This window comes from Ursus maritimus, unplaced genomic scaffold (assembly GCF_017311325.1).
Source record: "Ursus maritimus isolate PB19 unplaced genomic scaffold, ASM1731132v1 scaffold_11, whole genome shotgun sequence".
Classification (NCBI taxonomy): domain Eukaryota; kingdom Metazoa; phylum Chordata; class Mammalia; order Carnivora; family Ursidae; genus Ursus; species Ursus maritimus.
The window spans coordinates 63,301,382-63,319,709 of NW_024423453.1; the positions used below are offsets into that span (position 1 = coordinate 63,301,382).

At 47.6% G+C, this 18,328-nt stretch overlaps 1 protein-coding gene across 2 annotated transcripts in view; it reads right to left on the reverse strand.

Annotated features, from left to right (window-relative positions):
* Positions 1-370: 370 nt before the first annotated feature.
* The window catches only part of MSRA (methionine sulfoxide reductase A), a 407,844-nt gene continuing 389,886 nt past the window's right edge, over positions 371-18,328 (reverse strand). For both annotated transcript variants that reach the window (XM_040626463.1, XM_040626462.1), the window contains one exon: positions 371-1,124. In XM_040626463.1, the coding sequence (XP_040482397.1) occupies positions 960-1,124 (165 nt within the window). In that variant the 3' untranslated portion in view covers positions 371-959. The remainder of the gene's footprint in view (positions 1,125-18,328) is intronic.

An 18,328-nucleotide genomic window follows, 5' to 3' on the forward strand; every position in this document is an offset into this window, starting at 1 on the left:
AGGCCCTAGACACAACCTACCCTATCCTATCCATTATCTTCACATCACCCGTCTGGACCTGGGATTATCTTACTTGTTCATATGATTGCGTGTTGACTGCTTATGTTCCCACCCCCTGTCTTGAATATAAAGACTCTTAAGGGCAGGGATTGCATGTGTCTGTTCTAATTAGAAGAGCATGTGACGTGGCAGCTGTCACAGGCGTGTGGAAAACAGCTAGTATCACCAGAGTTGCCAGGAGCCAGAGGTGTACCTGTTTTCCAAAAATTTCAATCATCTCTTCCATTTGGGGGAAAGTCATTGTGAGACTTTTATCTTACAAAACTTAGAAATATCCTGCCTAAAAAGTAAAAGATGAGACAAGAGGCAGTTTGTATTAGACTGCAGACTTTATTAGAACAAGCATTTCTCGTAGCTGTAAGCAAAGCATTAGAATTCACGAAGCTAACTCACATCTTTTCTCTGTCCCAGGAGGGCTGAAGAGGAGAGAAAGCCCCTTGCACATCTAGGATCAGCAGAGCAAAGTATTGCAGTGAATGATTCATTGAGGTTATAAACGTTTGCAGATTTTAAGGCACTGGAGGGCAGGAGGGCATGCGAGGTGGGACAGGGCACAGTTCCCATGTCCAAATTGCCTTACCCTCTCTGACAATCTCCGGGCTTCCTTCCCCAGCTTCCGCGGCAGGCACTCAGGCCCAAGAAGGGGGAGCGGAGCATATTCATTATCCTCATTCAGACCCCAAGCGATCAAATCCCACTGTAACTTAGTAGAAGATAAACTGCATGTTATCAACTTGCCATTGCACTTCATGTGATTAGACCTCATTAAACCAGATTTTCCTGAATGCCTCTGTGCTTTGTTCACTTCAAAAAGCCACTGACCTGAACCACAAAAGCATTGCCCAATTTGTTGAAAGCATTTTGGCTGGGACTTCAAAGGCTGACCACATGGGGAGAAATTACTTTTTAACTCCCAGTGGACAGGACACTCCAGTGCCCCCGAGGCCGCAGTACCCGTCGGGGTTCTTGCTCAGGTACTGCTGGTGGTAATCCTCCGCGTAGTAGAAGGTCTGTCCCTCCCGGATGTCGGTCGTGATCGGGCCATAGCCGTGCTGCGAAAGAACCTGCGGAGAGAAAGGCGCCATGAGGACAGGATGTCGGGCAGAGAGGGTCTGAAGGATCGGGATGGGAGGTCCGGCTGTGAGGGAGGAAGACACGGGTGGCTTGGGGTGTGCAGTGGGTCCTTGTGGGCGCGGGCTCTGCAACCTCCTACTGCCCGGTGCCTCAGGTGACTGGGGCCTGAAATCCAGGTTCTGGACTCTGTAATTTGCACTCACGGAGCGGGCTGGGAGCCCTGCTTTGGGGCCTGTGGGTCTGTGTGGAAGGGGCTCCAGGGCTTCCCAGGGGAAACAGCAGGGCCCCATGGCTCCCTGGCTGCCCTGGGAAGAATGGGCCTCCCTGAGGGCACTGGAGCAGGGCTGCGATAGGAGGGGATGGAGGGGCAGGAGCAGGATGGGACAGGGAGGGCTGTGGCCCAGCCCAGTGCTGTCCTCTCTGCTGCCACCTCAGAACAGGCCCCCTGCCCACTCACAGGCAGGACCGAGGAACCCCCACTCGCTGTGGTTCTAGGGAGCACGGGCCCTGCCAGGATGCCTTGGAGAGCAGAGGGTCATCTGGGTCCGTGCTCTGCCACTCCAGACCCAGGAGCCTGGGGACTGAGGTCAGGGGAGGATGTGGCCTGAGGGCCTTTGTGGGCTCATCACCGCCCTTTGTTGACCTAGTTTAAGGCCTGGTGGCATCTGCTGCCAGGGAAAGAAACAGACACGTAAACACAAGTGGGGGAGGAGAGCAGAGCTATTTGGGGCAGGAGACAGATTAAGAAATAGACATTGTTCCCCATGGATCTTAGCCCGTTCCCTTTCCCTTTTGGATTTCAGCTGTGCCCTAATTCTTTCTTGTTGCAGGCTGCTCGGAGCATTTGGGCACAAGGCTACAGAGACTCGACCCTGGGTTTGTGGATTCCATTTGGTCCGGAAGTTCAAGGCAGAGGCCCGACTTGCACTCCCATGAGGGATCTGGCCGGTCTTTGTCGGTCCATTTGAGATGGAGTCCTCCCCTCTGCAGAGCAGGGGGACTCCAGTATTAACATTCAGCATGATTCACTGCTGCTGTTTTTCCCGAGAACTTTCCCCTTCTTCCTGAGTCTCCATGCAGCCCTCTGAGCGAGAATGAGGCAGACTGAGGATCTGACGCCACATAGGCCCAGGATGGTAAGGGACAGGATCCTCGCCAAAGCGGGAGGTTGGACCCCACCGCTCGGAAGCAGCCAGTTTCCTTACAGGGGTTAGAAATAAGAACGAGGAGCCATTCTGACTTCAGTTTTGACAATTTTTTGTAAACGAGCAATTATCGAGGGCTTACCATATGTCGCTCTCTGTGCGAAGACTTCACAGTGTTAATTTTAGCCTCACAACAGCCATATGAAGGAAGTACTATTATTATCATCCGTATTTAAAAGCGCGTGTCAGAGATGGTGTCTTGATCCCTGACACTCTCAGCTCCTCCTGATACTGCAGAAGCTGGAAGCTTGGAAACTACATTTCCCAGATTCTACAGCCAGCGGCACTCCAGCTCAGATCTCACCGACGAGAGAAGCACACAGGAAATTTGGCAGAAGAGAGGCCATTATTCGCAAGGTGCAGCCATAAGGATGGGCACAGGTGTCTCCAAAGAACAGACCGAGACTCTGCCAACTCTTCCTGGCAATCACGGACACTGGTGCTTCAGGCAGAGTCACCAGCAAGGATTTCTAGCAGTTTCTATACCTTCTTGGTATCCCGAAATGCAGTGGTGCTTTTCCCTGACCTTCCCTCAGACAGCCTTTCTAATGATTCTGGAAGCCTCAATTCCCTTTGTGAAATCCACCCTCCTAATTGAAATACCTTGAATGCTCTGTTTCTGTGACTCAACTCGAGCTAACACAGCAGTGGGTTCCAGAATTGTCTTCAGGAACCAGAACCCTCAGTGAGGATGCGAATCTGGAATGGTTCACTGTTCCGGTCAGATTCGGAGTTAGAAATGGCCTCACTGGGAGTAGGGCATGGGTCAGTGCCCATGGTGTGTAGTCAGCACTTACTTAAATTACGGCTAGTATCTCCCCTGAGGAAGCGTCCACTGCAGGGAGGATTCGGGACCCTAGGAGGCTGTGGCGGTGGACTATTCTGGTGAACAGTGGACTATTCTGGTGATAAAGCACGAGGTCCGTGTGGTGCGCTCTCTGCTTCAGGCAGCACTCGAGAGCTCGTAGAAAGAAAAGGATGGAAGGTCACGACTTGACTTTCCTGGCCCGAGTTGAGAGAGGCAGAGAACTTCTAGGACTGATTTAAAATCATCTGTTTCTTGTAGCTGTATTCAAATACCAAATAAAAGGGGCCTAACTTTACAAGTGGAGCTGACACCCTCACTGGTCAGGAGCCCAGAAATCATGTGCACCTGGGATTGCCCTCAGAGAGCTCATCCACTCACACTGTCTCAGACACGGTGTACGGAGAGACGCTCCCCTCTGGTTCTTACCCGAGACACCGCATGCAGGCTGACATGGGTCTTCCATAATCTGATGGGACCTCATACTTGGACCTTGAAATCTTCCTGGCTCTAGCCACACTGCTCAGGAGCTTGCCTGCTGTTGAGATCCTCTGCCCCCTTCTCTGTCCCTTGCCCTCAGGGCCAGGACCCAGCTCCCGGGTCGTCCAGGGTCTCCACTCTCTCGTCTCATCCCCATCCAGGCTCTGTCCTCTCTGAGGGTGACCTCCTCACACATGACTCACCCTATTTATCTTTCACAAATGGCCATCCTCCTTGTAGGACCAAGGATGGCCTTCCCGAGGCCCCGGAGTTCACAGCCACTGATTCCAGAAGCTTCTTCACTGAGGCAGAGAGGCCAGTGCCAGCGAGCACTACTGCCCAGGCTCCCTCCTCCTCTTTACACCAACTCTCACCACAGCGGAGGCAGCATCCCTTTTGGGGAGTAGTGGGAAGGAGACTGAGGGGGGCCCAGGCAGTACTCAGTCTCTGCCACAAGATGGCAGACACTTCACTTTTATTTGACATCAGGAAAATACAAGAATAAACAGTGACGAAACCCCACAGAAGACAGCTCCAGGCTGCCCTCCTGCACCTCCTGTTAAGCTGGGACATTCTGGCTCATTCTTGTTGGGGTGGGAGACACCTGCTGGAACCACCAGGCCTGGGGTCAACATCGCCACCTCCACACTGGGCTGGCCAATCTCTAGGCTGAGGCCATCCCTGAGCACAGGGCTGTGGCTGTCCTTAACCCTTGTTCTAAAACTGGGGAGGGGGGAAAACATGAAAGAAACTGGGTGTAAAAGCAGAGGGAGCAGGCACGCAAAAATCCTAACCAGTGTCTGTTTTTCTTCCTTCCTTACCTCCCCCACCTCTGCTTTCTCCCACATAAGGCTGCGGGGGCAGGTCAGTCTCCTCAGCCCTCCCAGGCCTGTTTCCTGGAGAGGTCTCACCACACACACGGCTGCACACAGTGCCGGGGGCTCCGGGGGCCTGTTTCAGACCTGGTCGGTGCCGGTCAGCTTTGCCAGTCCTCTTTGCTCTTTCATTCCAGCCCTTCCACTGCACTGTTTCAGCTACAGGGTTATAGAGAACAGGACTCGGTTGGGACCAGAACCGGTTATTGCCGAAGCTGCGAGAGCGAGTGCTGGTAATGGCACCTCCTTAAATGAGACAGGAAAGCCTTCCCCGATCCCTTAGTAGAACCCACTGGCCCTTCCATGCTCCAACCCCTCAGCCTCATGTCCCTCATCTTTTTCTGACTCTTTCCTTTCCCTCCCTCTCTCAGAACTGTTTTTGTGGGTCATGTTAAACTTCACACATTTCCTGAACATTGCATTTCCTTGCACACAACCTCCCTGGAACGCTCTTTTTTTCTCTGCCCTATCACATGAGCTCCTATCCATCTCTCAGCACCGAGATCAAATGTCCCCACCTCTATAAAACCCCTCCTGAGTCCATAAAGCAGAAGTGATTTCAGCTTCTAGTCTCCCACAGAAGTACTGTCCCTTTTAGCACTTAGGACATTGTACTACAATTGTCCTTTGTTTCTTTAAGCCACTCCCTCTCCTTTCTGGCAATACACATACTAGACCCCGGGCTCCTTGAGAGTACGCACTGTCTTCCTCTACCTCATCTCAGTGCTTCATATAGAATAAATGAATGAATGAATTAAAAAAAAAAAACAGTTGAGTCTTGGGGATCTCTTGGGGATTCTCTTCACCTTAGGGGCTTCTACTTGGGGCCCTGCTGCTGCCTCAAGCCCAAGCACCTCCCTGGAGACCTGGGAAGGAACATCAAAAGGGAGCTTGGGGACCAGGGAGCTCAGGCTGTCACTCTCCTCGTCACAGACACCTGGCCAATTCCATAGGTAGGTTTAGTCTTTAGACTGTGGCATTGCAGCAGCTGTGTCCATGCAGGGAGGACCGATCATCTTGCCTAGAAGGATGACCTCAGCATCTCTGACAGCTCCTAAAAAGCCTGTTCACTCTTCTGGTGGGGGGGTAATGCGGGAGATGGAGGAACAGCAGGAAGTGAGAGATGAAGACTGGGTTACAGAAGATCCCTCTGGCCCCCAAAGTCCACTGGTCCTTTTGGCTCCATGCACAAGCTCTGCAGGGGCTGGTAGGGTGCACCTCAGTCCTCTCCTATAGCATCGTCAGCACAGGTGCCCCAATCAGTTTGGGGGTATCCTAAATGATGGGCAGCTAATAATGGCTAATGTATCAATGTTTCTGAGAAACTTACTTTTCCTCCATGAATTAGGGCAGCTGGAGGGCTATTCCAGCCCCAGCGTCACTACGGCTCTCTCGCCCACTGCAGTGGGAGGGAAGGGAGTGTCAGGAGAGCTAAATTGGGGCGGCACATAAGCTCCAACCTGTGTGGTCTCTTCCACTGTCTATGAGGGGGGGCCACGCTGACGGTGCACCGTTCCCAGTGATAGAAATGATGAATCACATCACCTACAAAGTTTTCTGGTATCTTCTAAAAAGGAGGCCGTACCCATGAAAGTGTGTTGCCCATAGGAAAATCACAGCAGATAGAGAGTTGAAAGCAGCTGCAGCAAATGCTCTGGCCTGAAGTCCCAGTAGCTTGAATCCCCAAGGGGCCCCCAGGCTACGGGGCCCTGTGTCCAGCACCAGGCTGACACCCCCCAGAAGCCTGTGCTCTTCCTTTGGACTCTAGAGAGACACCCTGTGGTGTGGGCACTGAATGCAGGCCATCAGGGTCTTGCCTGGTCGAAGTGACCACCAGGTTGGCTCAAGCCTCTGCGATGGTTTCACATCTCACATTTAAGTGTTCAATCTATTTTGAGTTTCTTTTTTTATATAGAAAAGTGGCCCGGTTTCATAAGGGGTTCATATCCAAAATATATAAAGAACTTCTGCAATTCAACACCATAAAAACAAATTATCCAATTTAAAAATGGGCAGAAGACATGAACAGACATTTCTCCAAAGAAGACATACAGATGGTCAACACACACATGAAAAGATGCTCAACACCACTCATCATCAGGGAAGTTCAAGTCAAAACCACAATGAAATAGCTCCTTATACTTGTCAGAATGGCTAAAATAAAAAAGACAAGAAATAACAAATGTTGACAACGATGTAGAGAAAAAGGAATCCCCTCTTGCACTGTTGGTAGGAATGTAAATTGGTGCAGTTACTGTAGAAAACAGTAGGGAAGTTCATCAAAAAATTAAAACTAGAAATACTAGATGATCTGATAATTCCACTCTTGGGTATTTACCCAAAGAAAACCCAAACGCTAAAAGATATCTGCACCCCTATGTTTATTGCAGCATTATTTACAATAGTTAAGATAACAGAAGCAACCTAAGTATCCACCAACAGACGAATGAAGAAGGAAGATGTGGTACACACACACACACACACACACACACACACACACACACTGGAGTATTATGCAGCCATAAAAAAGATGAGTTCGTGCCATTTGCGAGCACATGGATGGACCTGGAAAGGATTATCCTTATGTCTCTGAAATAAGTCAGAGAAAGAGAAATATCACATGATTTCATTCATATGTGGAATTTAAGAAAAACAAATGAATACACAAACAAAACCCAGAATCAGACCTATAGACCTAGGGAACAAACTGATGGCTGCCAGAGGGGAGGGGGGTGGGGAGGCTGGCTCAAATGGGTGAAGGGGTGTGAAAGATGCAGGCGTGCAGTTAGGGAAGGAGCAAGACACAGGGATGAAAGGCACAGACAGCATAGGGGATACAGTCAGTGCTGCTGTAATAGCCTGTATGGTGATAGACAGTAGCCACACTTGTGATCAGCGCAGTGGAATGTATATACTTATTGAATCACTATGTCTCACACTTGAAACTAATGGAATATTGTGCGCCCACTATACTCAAATACAAAAAAAAAATTAAAACTCCACTATAATGCTGCCAGGAAACCACTCTCTCACTGGCCAAACCCCAGGGCTCAACTAGTCCTTCCCCTCCCCAGGCTCTAGGGCTCAGTCCCCACTGCCACATGGAAAGCCAGCCCTGCATGCCCACCGCTGCTGGGTTCTCCAACCAGGACCAGAAGAAGGAATGATCTGGGTCTGACTCTCCTACCCCTCATTTTTCTGTCTCTTACTCTTATTGACTCCAATATAATTATCCAAATATATTACCCAATAGAATTATCCAAACCTTCTTATTTGTGGCAATTTTTTTTCTTGCTGATTTTTTTGGAGGGAACTGGGACCCAACCTACATCTGTGTGACACCTGGATCAGGAAATCTCTGGAAGATCACCTGATAAAATTGACCAGTCATGCTTTTCTCACAGATTCTTACTTCGCCCTTTCCTTAGATGGCCCCAGAAAGTCCCCTGTGCCCTTATTCTTATATCCTGTTCTTTCAAGAAGCAGCTTTTCTATTTGAGGGCACAATACCTAGCCTGCTGCTATGGGGAGGATTCCGAAAAGGCACAGAAAGCACATAGCACTCTCGCATATTTTAACTACATGACAGCACTGGCTTCCTTTGCCCTCAGCACCCATGCTGGAGGAAAGCTAGCCCACCCACCCTGCCCTCCTAAAATAGGTCTCCACATACATCCACCATGCACTCCCTGTTTCTACAGCTAGCTGTGCAGTTAACCTCTGGGGGGCAAGAAAAAGAGGTACTCATCTCTAAGCTATGGCAGAGCTCCCACCCCCACCCCCAAACAGGTGTCTCCAGCCCCCATCACCCCTGCCAAACACCACAAATGCCAGAGGAAGTTGCCGGGCCATTCCCTTACAGATGTTCTGCCAACAGGAGGGCCCTGGGCCTCACCCATCTTTCCAGAGCTGCAGGCAGGAAGCCTTTTTTTGAATAAAATTAATGAACAAGTGACCGTTCTGCTTACTGCAACCTGCTAACAAGCTTATTATTAGCTTCACTGAGGTTTTCTGAGTGCCTGAGTATACTCAACATATTGCATGGAAATGACTCTTTGACCACCCTGCAAGAGCACAGCCTGGCGGTCACGGCAACACGGGCTATGGTGGGGCATCAGGATCCGGGTGGGAGATCAAGGCAGATCAGGTTAACAGATCAAGGCAGAGAGCCCGGCACTAATCCCAAACCCTTGCATTCATTCTGAGCTGCAGTGTCTCCAAAGGGCTTCCTCACATGCTCTAGTCCATGGGAGGCTTTCACTAACTGTAAGAGGGAGGAATTCTTCTTAATGCTCAGCGCAGGACAGTGAAGCCAGGGAGAGAGAAGGCTTGGCTAAAACCACTCGCCAGTAAGCTGCAGAGATAGGACTAGAGCCCCAGTTCCCAACCACTTCCATTATTACAACAAGCACACTGCCCCAGGTGGCCAGATGAGGACGTAACTTTCCCTTAGAGAGGGACATGTATCATTTCAAAATTTCCAAAAGAGTTCTAAACATGGGTCATCCTGTACTGGGATCATACTCTTCCCCCCACCCTGCTCACATCCCTGGAACTCAGAATGTGTGATGTCAATTTCTCAGGTCATCTCATTGACTTTTGTTTTTTAAATCACGGTAAAATACACATGGCTTCAAATTTTCCATCTTAACCATTTTTAGGTGCTAAGTACATTCATGCTGTTGTGCAACTAATCTCTAGAAGTGTTCATCTTGCAAAACTAAAACTCTTCGCCCATTAAATAATAACTATCCATTCCTCCACCCCATAGCCCCTGGCAGCCCCACCTTACTTTCTGTCTCTATGAATCGGATTACTCTCGTTACCTCATGTGAGGGGACAGTATTTGTCTTCGGGTGACTGGCTTCTTTCCCTCAGCGTCTTGTCCTCAAGGTTCATCTGTGTTGTAGCCTCTGTCAGAACGTCCTTCCTTTTTAAGGCCGAATAATACGCCTTTGTAAGCACGGACCACATTTTGTCTATCCACTCATTCCTTCATCAGTGAAACCTGGGTCGCTTCCCATTGCCTTCTTAGCTGTCCAATACTGTACTTTGCTGCATGACAAGCACATCCCGCCAACAGTTACTTAGACACTTCCTGGCCTGCTTGTATCAGCAGCCTCCTGTTAGGATGTTGAACTCCTCCAAAGAAGGGTCCGAGGAGTACAACAGTGAAAAGACTTGCTCCAAACACGCAGTTTGGTTACTCCTCTTCTTGTCCCACCACATGTACCAATGACTGCATTCCCAAGACAGAAAACCAACACAGAGAGCTCCTCGAAAGTCACCGAACAGGGAGAGAGCTGGGGTTGCCTGCCTCCCATCCGCTCAGAAGGACAGATGCCCCCCAAATAGCGAATGTCACAAACTTCCTAATCATCACCCCCGATTCCAAGAGATGGCAGGAGACCGACTCAAAGTGTCAGCAAAGCAGAGTGTGCGTTTTAAGTGCCAGGCTCCGTATTGATTTTCTGATGGAGGTCAGAGGAGTTTGTAGGACCCCTCCAGTGGGCCAGGTGTAAGCTGTAGGCTGCTTTTTCTCTCATTTTCTTATTTTATCATGCCAACAGTCCTGCAGGGTGGGGAGACCATTAATCTGACTCTACCCACAAGGAAACTCAAAGAAGGTAAAGCCCATGCTCACGTTCATGTGCTCAGAGTGTTCGTTGCGAGTCTGGGACAAGAATACAGGTCTGTCCAGCTCTGGATTCCATGCTCCTTCCCACATACATACTGTCCCCTGAATTTGGGAATGTAGGGGACGTGAGACCCCAGACGGCTGAGTCTGCACTGCTCTGCAGCATGTCTGACATAGAAACAGTCAATATGAACCCACCAAGAACCTTCTGTTGGAATTCTACACATCAGGCCAGGGAGGGAGGAGAGGACATTGGTTCTAGAGACACTAACACATGTGTGTATGTACACATGTGTGCGGGAGAGGTGTGTGTGCACACTTAGGCATGTGAGTGTGCACACATATGCATGTGTATATGAGTGCCCATGAGGATGCTGTGTGATATACCTTCAACCCCAACTTAGACGGAATAATCTATAGATACCTTTTGCTTTTTAGAAAATGTATCACTGTAAAAAAATACACTTGAATCTGTGGTAGTGGTTCTTAACATCTTAAAGGGTCATGGATTCGCTTGGGAATCTAATAAACACTATGGACACTCTTTCCACATAAACTCACAATCAAATATTTGCTTATAATTTTGCAGGATTCTATGACCCTCTGGAGTCGACCCATGAGCCCCATATTCAGAACCTTTCGATGGGGCCAACAAGTTCAAAGTCGTCATGGAACCTGCCCGTTCCGCATCCACAGGGTTCTAGAAACATGCCGGCATATCCAATCAGCAATGAACATTGTCAAGACAGATATCCTTAATTTCAATCATAGTTTGAAGGCCCATTGAGAAATGGCTGTGTTGCTAATGAGAAAGTCACCAGGAAAGGAGGAAGGTAACTGCAGTTCAAACCTCATTCGATTCATATTTTTTAAAGCCTCATTAAGTCTGATCCAAGCAAATGCAAAAGACCTGGATACTGTTCCTCACTCTGCCCTCTAGTGGCAGCAGGGAGCATGGGCGAGGCATAGCCCCCTCCTTGGTTCCCGCTTTCCCTTTCTGAACTGAGAGACCCCCTTCAGTTCCTTCCAGATCTAATTCCATCAGATCCCGTGCTATGTTTCCATCCTGCGTACACACACACACACACGCACGCACACACACCCCGTGCAGGCTTAACAAGCTCCGTCAATGCCAATGCCCAAGTCAGCAGTTTTATTCCATTGGCAGCTTCTAGCTGACCAGATTGCCATCAATCAAAACTACTGGGAAGGGATGCAAAATGACTGGCATGGCTTTTAAATAAAACCACTAGAAAGAAAAACACCACCTATTCCAAGCTGAGCAGGGACTCATGGGTTTCCGGTTCAGGAGAGCACAAGAGCACCAACCAAACTGCAGGTGTGCAGGGAGCCGTTGGCCCCTGCCCATAGCGGTCGGGCCACAAGGAGGAGAGAGCCAGGCTCCCCATGTTCCACACCACAGAGGACCCCGAAAGAACAGGAGCTCCAGGCTCCCCCTGTGAGTCCATCGGTGACTGTTACCATATGCAAGGGGGACAAGTCAGGGATTGCGGAACAAGGATGTGACATTGACAAGGTGAGTGCTCAGAGGGGCTAGAGCCTTCATGAGGTCCAATCAGGGCTGCACTGACCCTTCCTGTGAAACTAAGGAGGCAACGTAGAAAGAAGGTGACACAATTAGTTCTAATTTGATCCATCTATAAAGCTTCCTTATGCAAATGGTGGCCTCTAGCTGGAATGAGTTTGGCCTTCTTCAAACTGCTACAGCATCCCTGTGCTCTGTCCTTCCCTGGACTCCGTGGTTTTGTGGAGCAGTTAATGGCTTTCCTTAGCAATTTCTCTGTATCCCCCTCACCCTCAAGGTAAATCACAAGTGTCTTCTAACCAGCAAGGCTACTGCAACACAAAATGACAGAGCTACAAGCCTCTGCTGAGAAAGGGAAGACAGAGAGAGCTCAATTTGGCCAGTAAGGATTCAAAGCTTTACTCTTGCTCCTCCGAGAGTGGACGATGGGCCAGCAGCTTGTCAGAAATGCAGAATCTTGGGGCACCTGGGTGGCTCAGTCGTTAAGCATCTGCCTTTGGCTCAGGTCATGATCCTAGGGTCCTGGGATTGAGCCCTACATCGGGCTCCCTGCTCAGTGGGAAGCCTGTTTCTCCCTCTCCCACTCCCCTTGCTTGTGTTCCCTCTCTCACTATCAAATAAATAAATAAAATCTTAAAAAAAAAAAGAAAGAAAAAGAAATGCAGAATCTGGCCCTTCCTCCAGACCTACTGAATCAGGATCTGCATTTTAAAATTATCTCCAAGTGATCCATGTGCACGTTAGAATTTGAGAGGCTGTGTCCTAGGGGACAAGCATGGCAGACTCTATTAGTGGTCACCAACATCCCCGGCCCTCCCTCTGGCAGTCAGGTTGCCCATGTGACCAGCTCTGGTCAGGCCGTGATTGGGTGGGACCTACGTTGCTTCTGGCCAGAAGCTCCAGTGCCAGCATGAGCTTTTCCCCTTCAGCCAGTGGCCAGCCCAGCTCCAGCCAAGCAATGGCTCCAACACCCTGGCTCTTGGCACGAGAGCAATGGCAATCCGGAACAGAGTCCCTGCACAGAATATTCTAATCCCTCTATTACAGGTGCCTGGTTTTCCCTGGTGTGGGGTATGATGCTGAAGCATCATGGAAGGCAGGCAGAGCTCTGTGTAGGCCAGTCACTTCTCTGCAAATACGTTTTTAACTCTCCAGCTCCACTTAATTAACCGACTTCAGCAATCAGTGTGGGGCACTTAGTATGTGCCATGGATGGTGCTGGGCGTGGGGCATATACAGGTGGCCCGGGGCAGCCGTCCCCAGAGTGGGGCAATGACGGGTATGTGAGCCATCACAGCATAAGTGCCTACCATGTGGCAGGCACCACACTAGGCGCTGGTGGGCGGTGTAAGCCGAAGAAGACAAACCCTGCAATGAGTCTGTGGCTTGGAGATGGAGTTGGGTTGTATGGTAAGGATGTGACTGCCTATGGGTGTGGCAGGACAGCGAAAATGGGACAAAATGGGAGCCACGCCCATGTGCTGGTGAGCGAAGAGGACCACTGTCCATCCGTCAGGAGGTCAGGATTCTGCCAGGAAGAGGGACTGTGCTAGAATACATGGAGGAAGGAAAGATTCATCCAGCTGGGAAGGTGGGTCCTAAGGGGGCAGATGTCAAATTGGGAACTGGCTGAAAGGCCTGGCAGGAGGGGTGGGAAAGCTGAGAGAGACCGGAATAGCAGGAAGAGATGAAAGCAGATAGGGGAGTGGCCTTGGGAGGCATCGAGGTTATGGTCCTTTTCTCTGGTTGCTCGCATTTAAGGTAACTCAATACATGCTCTCTGCTTATCCTCCGCCCAGCAATCACAGTCACATGCAGAAGCACTTTACAAGATTAAAGGAACCACTTGAACCCAGGCAAAGCTGGCAGGTGCCTCTGAGGTTCACCTGCTGGCCTGCAGCGATGTCTCGAAGACCAATTGAGCCAAGGTGGGGACACTGGGGAAGGAGATAGCTACTGCTTATTTTTCCATTACTTAGCTGTTATCCTTTACCTCCCCATACCCTACAAATTCCAAGCCTCATTTGCTGGGTGCAAGAGAAATTGGGTCCTTCCTTCTTTTCTATTTCATGCCTTGAAAGATGGAGCCACACCAGGCTGGATTGGGCTGGGCCACATGCCTGGCTTGGAAAGAAAAAATGGCTGAGCCGGGGAGTTCAGCTTCAGACCAGGGAAACAGCTTGGGGTTGTGCAGCGGACCTGTGCCACTGTCCATTTGCTCCAGCCAAAGCAGTGCTTCGTCCAGCCACGAGCTGACTTACATCAATCACACGTTCAAGGACTGCTAGTTGCCCCTGATTTGATCTTCCCTTTGAGGTCTGCTGGTTTTGAAAAGGAATTCAAATGACTTTTTCTATATGAGTTTTACTTTCATGGCTTTTAGTTTGACAGGAAATGGATCTCTCTCTCTCTCTCTCTGTTCTCCCTCCCTCTCTCTCTCTCTCCTCTGTATATATCTCTAAGGAATTATGATCTGTTTTTTCATATCTGAAATCAATGAACTACAACCTCTCTTTGTCCTATCTTCTTAGCATTTAGTATACAAAAGAATCCACTTGTCACTTTTCAGAGGAAGCCAAGGACACTGGCTTTCACCTTGGGGATGAAATGCAGATTTCATTAAAAGGAAAGAGACTCATTCCAAAAGTTTGAATAGAAAAGAACGTAAAGCAAAATGCCAGCTGCGGAAGTTGAGAACACCGAATTCAGCAAGGTGAAGGAACTTGCCCGAACACCACCATTTCCCATCTATGTGATTCGGGGCCGCAGCAAAGGAGATACACCCCAATTTGAACTGCAGGCAGAAGAGCCAACTGTCCTCATTTGCCCAGGGCAGTGGGGACTGTCAGTGCTAAATCTAGGAGAGTCTCGCTGGTCACCAGAGCCAAGGAACAGGTAAAGAAATTCACGTCTGTTCCATGACCAGCACTGGGTAGCTTGTTTCCCTTATCTGGACCTCAAGTCCCCCAACTGTAAGTGAGGTTAACCAAGGAGGCCGCCCTCTGTGGATCACGTTCTCTCTGAGCGACGTGCTCCAGGGCCTTCTGGGAGCTGGGCTGCTGTTTTTTCAGAGAACTGTTGTTATTGAGATGTAGTTCACATACCACAAAACTCACCCTTTTAAAGTTTACACTTGGTGTTCTGTGGCATAGTCTCAGAGTGATGCAACCGTCACCACCTTCCTCTTTTTCATTTCTGTTTTGCAGATTGGATAATCTCAATGAATTTACCTTTGCTCATCTCTCTTCTGCCCCTTTAGTGATTTCTCATTTAAGTTATTGTTCCTTTGAATTTCTTTTTTTGTTCTGGAATTTCTATTTAGTTCTTCTTTTTTTCGATCATTTCTTTTTTTTTTTTTTAATTTATTTGACAGAGAGAGAGAGGCAACGAAAGGGGGAACACAAGCGGAGGGAGAGAGGGAGAAGCAGGCTTCCCACTGAGCAGGGACCCCCAATGCGGGGCTCAATCCCATAACGCTGGGATCATGACCTGAGCCAAAGGCAGAGGCTTAATAGCTGAGCCACCCAGGCGCCCCCTTTTTTGACCATTTCTATCTCCTTATTGTTAGTCTTCATTTGCTGAGACGCTGTCCTTGTATTTTCCTGTAATTCTTAAATGTGGTTTCCTTTGGTTCTTTGAGCATATTTCTTCTTTATTTATTTAAATTCAATTAGCTAAGGTATAGCACTTCATTAGTTTTTGATATAATGTTCAATGATTCATTAGTTGTGTATAACACCCAGTGCTTTGAGCCTATTTCTAATAGCTGATCTGAAGTCTTTGTCTAGTAAGTCTTACTTCCATGTTTCTTTATCTCATACTTTTTTTTTCTTGAAAACTGGGCATTTTAAATAATATGATGTAGTAACTCTGAAAATCGGACTACCCTCCCCATTGGTTTATTGTTGTTACTGCAGTTCATTTATTACGGACGTTCTTGGGCTAAATCTGTAAAGTCCATGTGGTCCTTTCATGTGTGGCCACTGAAATCTCTGCTTGGTGACAAATGATCAGGAACGATTGGGCACAGGGTTCCATAAATGCCGTGAAGCAATGGTCTTCCACCCTTTGGCACTGTGTGTGTGTTTTGGAGCAAACGCAGTTTTGCGGCTAGAGCCGTTTGCAAGTCTGCCTTCTCTTTCTCTCTTTCCCTGCATAGGCCTCAAGGTCAGGCAGAGGTGAGAGATTAGGGCCTTCTCGGGTATATATATAACCATGGTTTGGTTATTCATTCACCAACTGAAGGACACTGGGGTTGTTCCTGTTTGGGGCTATGATGAATAAAGCTGCTATAAACATCCAAGAATAGATTTTGCAGTGAACGTAAGTCTTAATTCTCTTAGGTAAAAACCTAGAAGACGAGCTGCTGGGTCACATGGCAAATGTACATTAAACTTGATAAAAAATTTCCAAGTGGTTTTCCAAACTGGTTATACCATTTTGCATTCCTACCAGCAATGTTGGAGGGTTCCTGCCTCTCGGCATCCTTGTCAGCACTTGGTAGTGCCATTATTTTGAATATAGCCATTCTACCTGCTATGGGGTACTCTTTCAATGTGGTTGCAACTTCATTTCCCTAATGACTAATAATGTTAAGCATCTTTAATGTTCTTGTTTGCCTTCTGTATATCTTCTTTGGTGAAGTGTCTGTTCAAACCTTTTACCCATTTTTTAATTGACTTGTTTGTTGTTTTTGTCAGATTTTGAGAATTCATTATATATTCCCAAGTTCTGTTTTGATTTCAAATCCATAACCCTGCCTGGAGATCTTATGCTCCTATTGGGCATCTTGGCTCTACATCTGTAACATAATGTTTTATACTGTATATAATATCTCTATCTGTCTCTCTCTCTCTCCCTCTACACACACACACACACAGAGTTCCATAAGCAATTTTCCTTTTTGACTTAATTCAACAAACATTTACTGTGTCCCTATTAAGGAATTGTACAAGGTACTAGGGAACCAGAATTGAATAGCATACCGAGAAACTTTTTGTTTTAAGAAATATGGCTTTCAATTGGATTAAGAAATACATAAGAATGACTCCATGTGATACCTCAGCTTTTAGTGTATAAAATGATTTGCTCATACAAACAGTTGTTCATTATAACTTTATAAAGGCCACTAATTATCAGGAGTAAATCCTTCCTTTATACATAGTCAAAAATATTCCTCGATATAGCTCCTTGCCTAAAGCAGCACATATTCTGAAAGAATGCACTTTGCATTAAAAGATTTCTGCTACAATTTTAAATGGATACTCCTGTATTCCGAGCTCATGAAATGTGATGACAGCCAAATCACGTTCTCTTCAAAGACAAAGTACAACCACTCTGCACATCTTAGCTTACACCCTTTCCCTGCTGAGGAGAGGTGTCGATAGAATAGCTGAGAGAGGGGTGCCTGCGTGGTGTAGTCAGTTCAGTGTCCGACTCTTGGTTTCGGCTCAGGTCATGATCTCAGGGTCGTGAGATCGAGCCCCACATGGGGCTGTGTGCTAGGCATGGAGTCTGCTTGAGATACTCTCTCCTTTCTCCCTCTGCCCCTCCCTCTTGCATACTCTCTCTCTCTCTAAAAATAAATAAATAAATCTAAAAAAAAAAAAAGAACAGCCAAGAAAAACATCCCACTTAACTGCAGCATGACTATCTGTAGAACTGCTAGAAGAATCTTTTTGAACACAGAGAAAACTTTCAACAGTAACTTAAAAAGCTATTGCAGTTTCTTAAAATCCTTTTACACTGAGTTTAAAAAATGAGGCTTAGCAACTTTATTGTTTTTTTATTCACTGATTAAGACAATAAAAGTTGTGCTCATTTCAATATTAAGAAATTAAAACCTCCCTTGAGACTTTCTCTGCCCTGGAGTAGGTTACATCTGTCAAGTGCAAACAGGCTGGCCAGCTTGCATGCAGAAATTCTCCCCGGGGCTCCAATCTGTATAACCTCGCACTGTATTGTCTAGGGCTAAGAATGAAATGATTGGAATTTTTTTTTTTATTATCAAAGGAAACTAAAAATAGGGCTATAAAATAAAATACAAGCTGTAAGGGGAAATGCGTTTAAGATATATTTTGCTTTAATGCTTTAGCTCCCAGCCTCACATGGTAGAGAATAAACGATGATGTTAAATAAAGAAAGAAAAGAAGCTTTTGTTGGTTTCCTCTAAAGCTTGAAAATGACACAGTGTGAGTAAATGGAGGACGGCCCGCCAAAGGCTGTTTCCCTGTGATGTTGTCAGTGTGCAGCCCAGAAGCAGCAGGTGATGGCCATGTTGTACTTTGTGGTTTCAGGCAACATCATCGCAACTTCTAAGCAGGCATCATTGAAGGACTCTTGCCTCTTCACTTCTCCTAATTGCTAACACAATAACAAAGGAACACACAAAACCCGAGTGGAGATAGGATGGAGGGGTCTGGATTAATGAAGACTCTCTGTTCAGGCTGTCTAAGCTTCTTAGCAATGAAGTACAGTCAGGATGTGTTTTTGAGAGAAGAAAGGAAGGAGGGAAGAAGGGAGGGAGGGAGGAAAGAAATGGGAAAATAAAAAAGAAAGAATCCAAAATAGGCTATGGGTGTTCTTTGCCAAAACATAATTTTAATTTTCTTCAAGGCTCAGAACCAGTGGAAGAACTGGAACTCC